The 8,835-nt window shown below is 40.2% G+C and overlaps 1 protein-coding gene across 7 annotated transcripts in view; it reads right to left on the reverse strand.

The window, feature by feature from the left end:
- Positions 1 to 9: 9 nt before the first annotated feature.
- Positions 10 to 8,835, reverse strand: part of CDKL5 (cyclin dependent kinase like 5) — a 146,938-nt gene continuing 138,112 nt past the window's right edge. For 2 of the 7 annotated variants that reach the window (XM_015589164.2, XM_025046613.1), the window contains exons 16-20: positions 8,099 to 8,198; positions 5,767 to 5,826; positions 4,549 to 4,671; positions 3,189 to 3,308; positions 10 to 425 (exon numbers count right to left, since the gene is read on the reverse strand). In XM_015589164.2, coding sequence (XP_015444650.1) covers positions 39 to 425; positions 3,189 to 3,308; positions 4,549 to 4,671; positions 5,767 to 5,826; positions 8,099 to 8,198 — 790 coding nt within the window. In that variant the 3' untranslated portion in view covers positions 10 to 38. The remainder of the gene's footprint in view (positions 426 to 3,188; positions 3,309 to 4,548; positions 4,672 to 5,766; positions 5,827 to 8,098; positions 8,199 to 8,835) is intronic. The other 5 variants (XM_015589165.2, XM_025046614.1, XM_006911629.3 and 2 more) reach the window with 3 other exon arrangements.

Raw genomic sequence — 8,835 nt, forward strand, 5'->3', positions numbered from 1 at the left:
AACTGGCTTGTCCCCCCTACTCCCGCCCCAAGCACACTTTACAAAGCTGTCTCTTTTAAATCATTCAGATTTGGCATTCGAGACCGATTTGTTCTGTTATAAGGGTGCCCATTTGGCCCACTCTTCGCACCCAGCTGTTCAGAATAGGAAGGCCCCTCTGTGGCACTCCGGGTCACAGAGGACACGTGCCAACCAGGGTCCATCTGACCTGACAGCTGGAGGGTTGGCCTGCCCTTTGGTGTGGGCTCCTGCCGGATGTTGCTGCTCCCGCCAGAGGCCTGGCTCAGGGGATGAATCCGAATTTCTGAGAAGGAATTTTTGGCTTGTTGAGATGTTAATGGCTGGAAGCGGGGGTCTGAGGAAGCTGGGTGATTGGAGGTTGAAGAGAGATGCAACAGCTTTCGCAGTGATTTTAACGGCTGGCTCTGAAAGACAAGACAAGAACGCATGTAGGATCTCATTTAGCGTGTACCGGAGAGTTGGGAGAAAGTACAGCACGCGTCTGAGATGACTGCATGTAGCCGCGGAGGGTGGGCCCCGCGGGGGAGGAGGGCCCAGTCCAGCCTTATCTATCTTTTTGTTCTTTTTCAAAGACGGGGGAATCTCATGCCTCAACCAGCAGAAAGAAGCAAAAGAAGGGATATGACTCTCCCTTTTGAGAAGACTTCCCAACAGCACCACAGAAAGCTGCCACTTGTATTTCAGTGGCCAGAACTGAGCCATATGACCATTACTTAGCTGAGAGAGAAACCGAAAAAATATCATGTTTCAATCAGGTAGCAATGCACTCAGCTAAAATTTATATATCTCCTTCTGTTCTCACCTCCCTGATTTTCCCTTTCCCTTGACATTGCAAAATCCAAATGTTCCCTTTCTGCCCTTTTACTTTTTTGGTTTTGTTTTATTTATTCTTTTGTAGGGGGAGGGTAAGATTTGGGCTTTAAAAATGCAAAGCACAGAGAAACAAGCAAAAGCCCCGCAGATTCTAAAACACAATTCACTCATAGGAAACCTTCGATTCCTAACATGGACTCCCAGCTGCCCTGTCTGCTGTGTGGCCGGGGCTGGGACTCACGGGGTGTGGTACTGTGGAGGGGGACTGCACGTCAAGGCAGAAGAGAGGGCCCTGGAAGCTGGCTGGCCAGAAGGCTCTTCACTGGTGACAAATGGCTCACTCTCCTCTCTTCTACGTCTGGTGTAATGAGGGCCGCCATCAGAAGAGGCACGAGAAAGCACCCTGAAATTCATAGCCCTCCCTGAGGACTCTGGCTGCAATGAGGCCTTAGCCTTGGGACACCTCTGGCTGCCAATCTTCAAGGACGATGCTTTTAAGGGCTCAGCAAAGTTCTAATAAAACAATGATCTCAAGGAACACTACAAGATTTGAAGGAATAGAACTCTGAAATCCAAGAGAAATTGCTTCAGAATTGATTCAGGTAGAAATTATTCCTGGAAAAGCATCTTCTATGGCCATTCCAAATTCTGTCCAAGAAAGCTTTGTGGTCCCCACAGGAGGTGGCATAGTATACTGCATGCCACAAATGCTCAAAAGTGTATGTTTTTTTAAAATAAAATTGGTATGATAATGCGATGAGATTTCCTGGTGATTTTTTATAGCCCTGACCACATATAACTATTGAGCACTTACAGCTGACTCTTGAACAACACAGGTTTTAAACTGTGTGGGTTCACTCATAATGTGGAATTTTTTCAGTAAATACCTGTACAATTTTTGATCTGTGGTTGGGAGTCTGTGGATGCAGAGGGCTGACCATATGCATGGATCTGCACACACCATTTTTATATTGTGGATTTGGGCATCTGCGGATTTTGCTGTGCATGGGAATTTGGAACCAATTGTCTGCAGATACTGAGGGACAACTTAAGTTTGAGGAAGTCAAATGTTAAAAGCAGATTTTTGACTGTGCCCGGGGTCAGTGTCCTTAACCCCCATATTGTTCAAGGGTCAACTATACAATAATATGGGTTCAGCTGGAGATATAAGGTTACCCAAAAAGAGCTTTTTGGCAAAAGAAGTGGTTATACAAAGAAGGTTCTAAAGGTCTTCACCTATTTATTTATTTATTTTTTAGGTTGGGAATAGAACATCAGGCCCTTGCTCAGAGCCTTGAGCTCTTAGTTCAGATACATATCCAATAACTTGGATAGCTGGTTCTCTACACACCCTTCACCCCCACCCCCAGCCTATGTTATACTGGAAGCATAAAATACAAATGGCTGGGCAAATACAATCAAAATTTGGGGAACTCCTGTCAGCAGCTCTAAGTAACAGCTTACAATTAGAGAGTAAACACCAAACCTAAAAAAATCGACCCTCTTTCTCCAAATTACAGAAATTTGTAGTCATTTATAGGCGCCACCAACTCTACAGCCTCAAAAGCTCATGAGGGTTGTCAGAAACTACAGTACAGAGGAATGACGGATTTATAAAATATTGAATACAATCAAAAATCAAGTTAGATTGTGTTACTATGCTCATTACAGGATACTGAAAAGATACAATATTAAAAATTTTCCAATCAAAATAGTTGTTTAAAAGAGATAAAACCTCAGTTACATGAAAAATGTATGGATTTGTTTCTGCTTATTCCTCTATCATAGTAGAGAAATACAATTATACATACTGTCTAATGTGCAGTCCTAATGCAATTATTTGCCAGTTTTCTATCAAAAATAGTATGGATTTCAGAAGTTTAAGTATTCTTTCAAGAAAGTTGATCATATCTGCCTTTCTAGGCCCAATTCATACGCTACTACCTTTAATGAAACCTTAATCTTCCCACTATCTCCTCTCATATTCCCCTACATTTTATGCCCTGCTCCACTTTGTTTTTTAATCACAAATTATGGTTATTTATGGATTTTCCGTCTGTCCTAGGCTGTAGAGTATTTGTAAGCTGGGCCATGTCTTAGTAACCCCTAATCCCATCCCACACCCCACTGCAGCTAGGTGAAAGCTAAGGGAAGTTCATTTTTTTCCCCAGTAGGACAAGAGTCACCGAAGCAAGATCTGGACTCCCAAGATGCATCTGGCTATTAGTGAGGGTATATTCTGGGGAGACTCTCAGCCTTGTTGTATCACTGAGAGGCTAAATTTGTCAACCCTGTGCCCTCAGGAGGGATGACCACTGCAGTCAGAGTACAGGAGCGACACGGGTACCACTCACTTGGGGCTGTAGATCAGAGATCTTCTCAGGACGCCACTCCTTTGGTCTGCTGCTCGGGGTACTAGCAGAGTGAATGGCTTTCTGCAGTGTCAGAAGATCGGGGCCTTCGGAATTGGGCACCTAGAGCAGAATATGGACAAGGCTTCAGTCAGCACACCAATAAGTCTAATTAGGATAGGCAACTGCACCCAAGAGGAGAACCAAAGCAAATCAAACCAAACCCAAACTCAACCAAAACAAACCAACAGAACCACCCCCCAAAAACCGAAACAAAACAAAAAACAAACAAGGAAAAAAAAAGAAAAAGGAAACCCAAACTCTCCCAATGTTCACAATGCAAGTGATGCTAGTTAAATTCTGCTGCCCTCTTAATAATTTTCCCTGCATTAGGAAAAATTGGCAGATGTCATGCAGCTTTGTTAAAACCTCAATCCTTAAAGCATTCCCATGCTGTTAGTTTTAGTCGCTGTAAGAGAGAGCTGTTAAATTGGGCTGTACCAGGAATTGCTGTCGTATCCTCATTCCACATTGCAGTTAGGTTATGAACCAGTTCAATAAAACAAAAATTTGTTCCCGCTGGGAAAATGATCCAAACACTGTGTTTGGAAAGGGAGGGGGGAGGAGGGTTATAGAAAGAAGTCTAGCAAGTTTCTGAGGATAGCAAAGTAGAGAAGTATAGTTTGAATCATACTCCCAAGACACGGCCCAGTAAATAATCTGGGTCTAGCATTATATACGATGAAAATGCTGGAAATTTGTGCAACAAATTCCAGACGAATGCAATTGGTCCGTTCACCGATTTTGGTGAACACAGGAGAGTAAATGGCAAATGCCAAGCAAAAGCCCTGGCTTTAAACCCAGTGACCAACCAGTGAAAGCTAGAGCTAGGCAAGAAAAAAAGCAAATCACCAATAGAAGCTGTGTTTTTTCATGGAGCCTGCTAGCTCACTCAATTTGGTCAGTGCAACTTGGTTTCAAGAAACAAACTGCCAACCAAGTGTTAACAAACTTTGTGAGCCGAACGAACACGTTTGTGAATTGTAAATGTTAATCAAATTCTTTACAGGTAATAAGAGATTTTATGAATGCTGTCTGCCGACAATTGGCTAATCAGACAACCCAAACTAGCCTTTCACTAGTTTGTTTGCTTAATAGCCTTTTATGCTTCACTTTCCTTGACTGATTCAGAAAATCCAGAATGGCAAAGAATTTATATCTCAGTGAATTTATGGAACTGGCTCAGGTACTTAACTAGCACAAAGAGAATATGACCCCATGAAAATAAAAGACATGCTGTTGTCATCAGTAAAACAAGTTTACTGGAGCAGTTTTCAGGGCTACCATACGTAAAAATGGGTACCATGGGTGGAGTGACTACAGGAAGCTTTTTCAAAGAAGAACTATGCTTTAAATGATTCTTTGAATTAAAAAGAGGAAAGAGGGATTTCTTGATGCTTGGATTCTCCCCGTTGGTGGAATCTGTCTGCAATATAAGATACAAATAAATTGCAAAAAAAAAAAAAGGAAAAAAAAAGGTGTTCTTATAGAAATGTCTAGCCCTTGGAAATCCTCAAATTGTTAAATAGTAACAGTCACTGAAAGAATCTCTGTGCTGTGTGTGCATCTGGAGGGGGTTCTGTGTCATTTCTCACCTGGACATGAAGAAGTCAACACTGTTAATTCAAGACATGCAACAACTTCTATGAATATAAAGAACACGTGGTCCTGATCAACACCTGTCATAGGAATGCCTAGGGACCTACTCGCATCATTCACATTAAGCTTACAAAACACTTAAGAATTTATTATCAGAAATAGAATTATTATAATGAATTGTATTTAAAGAGCTATTCATGAACTTCAATCTTTTCCAAATGGCTAGAGAGGACTTCAGCAACCAAATAATTAATCTACCATGTAATCTGCCTATTAGGAAAAAAAAAAAACTTTTGAACATGGTTAATTCATAAACCAGAACATGTCACTTGGAGGAGAAACATCACTGTTGCAGGATTCTACTGTCAAGGAAGAAGCCCCTTCGACACTATTAGAAACATTCATCCCATGGACAATATCAAGCGCAATTCAGAATATGGGGTTTCAAAGTGAGGAAACGGAAAGTTCGTTCTTTAAATTGAAGCATGATTACCAGCTGAGGTAGATACTAACTAACTTGGGTATGATTACCAAGTTGGCAGAGTCACCATATGCTCTGAGGGCTTATGTAACCCTGGATACAGAACTGCAGCCAGATTTCCCAAGGCGGCTTCCAGATTTGCTTGAGTCAAAGCAGGCACCTTTACAACACATAATCATTTTTTGGCACCACTTTTCCGTGTTGTGGATATCTCAACTGTCAGAATGTACAAGAAGGCATTCAGATCATCTCCTATGGGTATGTATATGAAGACATTTGAGTAAAATAGCCTGCAGTTTCCTGTTCCCATGACAGGTTTCCAGGGAGGAGTTTAACTCGCATCACTAAGGAGGCCACAAGAGAGCCCCCAGGAATAAGTGGCCGGAAGCTCTCCACAGAGGTGGGCGACTGAGCCTGGGCCAGCTATTAAGAAGAACCCACCTCTATTTTTCCCAACCGAATGTGCGACTTCGGGCAGATCACAACTTGCCTGTAGAGTTCCTATATTAGCGAAATAAAAGGGTTAAACTAGATTTAAGACCCACTGAGGCTTTTAAATGTCCCGTTTCTCTATGTACACTGGGTATCGGATTTCCCTTTTTATTTTTCAATCTTAAGCAAAGGCCACAGAGTTTTAAATCTTTCAAAGCTTGGTTACCCAGTTTCCTTTTGCTGAGTTCTAGAAAGTGAAAAAGACTAACTTTAATTCTGTTTCAATGCTCATTCCAAGGAGGCAGAGTTAACAAAATGCCAGGCTTAGGAGCCTGAGGTCTGGCAGAATATACTGAATGCTCTTTGAAAGTCTTACTCTAGTTACCAAAGTCCTTTAAAAATATATATTTTTTCTTTTAACTAAAAAATCCAGGGACACAAAAAACTTTTGGTTTGGAAGGCTTAAGGCATGTGGCCTGTACAGAGATATTTTACAGTTACTTTACATATCAAAAATGAAACATGTGAAAACCTTAAAAAAGTTAGTTCAAGTGGAGAGGATGTTAGAGAACAATAATTTTTCTATTTACCTAACCTATACTATTTAAACATCTAAAATTAAAACCAGATCCTGAATAACAGAGTCAGTTGACATGTATATATTTGACTCAGGCCATGATGAGCCGGGGGCCTTAAGTTTAATGTCGGTCTAAGACAGACATCAAAAGCCAAATCTATACACAAAACACCTTCAATTCCTTGGTTCCTGCTACTTTCTTCCCCTTAAGCACCCCACAACAGCCATAAACCTGAAGTTAAGAACAAAAACCTCAAAATAAAAATAGCAGTGGTCAAGAGGTGGTACTCTAAGTTCAATGTCCATGAGAGATAAGTGTTCTATAGACAATGATAAAATTAGCACTTTAAATATTTAGAGATTTTTCTATTTATTTGGTCATCCAGTCTAAGTAACAAATGTAGTAATATTTGAGTGGCATTTTGATTTGAAATTCTGCCTTCAGTGAGTCTCAGTTAGAGATATAGGCAGGTTTTAAAAAATAAACATATCAGGAATATCGTGCAGCCATTAAAATGAAGATAATAAAATGTTGTAGTAACATACATGTTGTGTGTATGTATGTATGACTATAGTATTATTTAAAACAAACTTCAAAAGATCATCTTTCCCTCACAAATATGCATAGGCTAAAAAGTCAGGGAGAAATATACCACAATCCTAATACCAGCTGTGTGTGCGATAAGATTAGAAATGATCATTTTTCCCCTCAACTCTTCTGTAATGAGCTCATATTTAATGAAATATAGAAATTTAACAACGAGTAAGTGAAAGAATAACCTCGAAAGGTAATCTAGAAAGGTCTTTGTCAGCATATCTAGAACATCTGCGAGATAAAAAGCCTTACTTCGGGTGTTATATTCTTTGCTACTATCATCTCATCTTTACTTACCATTGAGTCGTAATCCTAGAATCCTTTTTCCTTTTTAGATAAATGAGAGTCAATCGTATATGAAGTTAAACTAGAAACAAAATCATTTAATGGCTGACTCAACACTGTCTAGTCTGGAAGGCTCCATAAAACAAAGGGAGAAGCATGCCTCATGTGGGTGAAGAAGCTCCTGCTGGCCTGGAGGCCTGGCTTCTCCAGGTTTTCTCCTGTCACTGAACAGCAGAATCAGTGCTTGGGCGGGTCAGTGATGTGACGTGCACGGGTGGTTTCATGGAGCCAGCCCTGGGTTTAGGCGGAGGGCTCCTAGGGGCTAAGACTCGTTCCACTTCCCAGTTCAGTCACAGGATAAACATGTCTTCCTACTAAAACAAGCCCTGAAATGTCAGATACTCTCTCTTCTCTGTGACTCTGCAATCCAGAAGTGCACTTGTGAATGTGGAGATTGGATAATCAGACAGCGGAGAATAATGAATGATGGTTAGTTATGACTTTCAAGATTTAAAAATAAACCAAAACCATTTCCTATGTCGTCACATATCTTTAACCCCTAGAGAGAAATAAATGCTACAGCTTCATAGTTTTAACATAAATACAAATCCACAAGGAAAAGATGTTAACTGAGAGAGGCTTAACATGTCCTCTCTCATCCAAATTCAATTTCTTCTATTCCTGGAGATTCTGTTGAATCTAGAAAAGGCTCTTTAAGAGGAGGATAGTTGTATAGAATTTGAGAAGAAAACATAAACAGTGTATGCATGTCAAGGCTCAATTAGAAAATAATTCACTTTGATTGCCATGTACAAAATGTAAAGCTCCCACAGATTAAAGCAGACTCATATGCCACTGTATATAGAAATTGACTATCTACTTACTGTTTGAGATTTCTTCTTTTTCTTTTTCATTGACCTGAAAAAACCTTGTTTTTCCTTTTCCTTGAGCTGTTCGGAATGACTAATGTTTTCGGGACTTTTCCTAAATAGAAAGACGTTTTTATCATATTGATCTTTCAACCATTCTCCTGCCATTATGACAAATACAATAAAGACTAAAAATGCATGACACCAGGTTCAAATAGCCATGAAGAATCAAGTGCACAGGTAAAGAGCCTCTAAAAACCACAGGAGGAAGTGAATCTAATCTACCACGGTTAATGATTAGATTTGGTACAGACCTACTCGAATTAGCAATTTGAGCATTATTACAAATGATCTGTAACTGTGCTGCAGGACCATTTTCAAGCTGTTAAAAAGCTCAGAACTAGAGAGTTTGAAAAGCACATGGTCTAAAGATGCCACAGGTAAAGAGCCTCTAAAAACCACAGGAGGAAGTGAATCTAATCTACCACGGTTAATGATTAGATTTGGTACAGACCTACTCGAATTAGCAATTTGAGCATTATTACAAATGATCTGTAACTGTGCTGCAGGACCATTTTCAAGCTGTTAAAAAGCTCAGAACTAGAGAGTTTGAAAAGCACATGGTCTAAAGATGCCTTTTCTGTAACCCCCCCCCTTTTCTGGAAAAAAGCCTCTAACTGAAAATATTGACGTTAAGCTTCATACCATGGACACCACCAAGTATTTTAATACAAATAGGAGATATTAAAAGA

This window comes from Pteropus alecto, unplaced genomic scaffold, assembly GCF_000325575.1.
Source record: "Pteropus alecto unplaced genomic scaffold, ASM32557v1 scaffold23, whole genome shotgun sequence".
In the NCBI taxonomy this organism is placed as follows: Eukaryota; Metazoa; Chordata; class Mammalia; order Chiroptera; family Pteropodidae; genus Pteropus; species Pteropus alecto.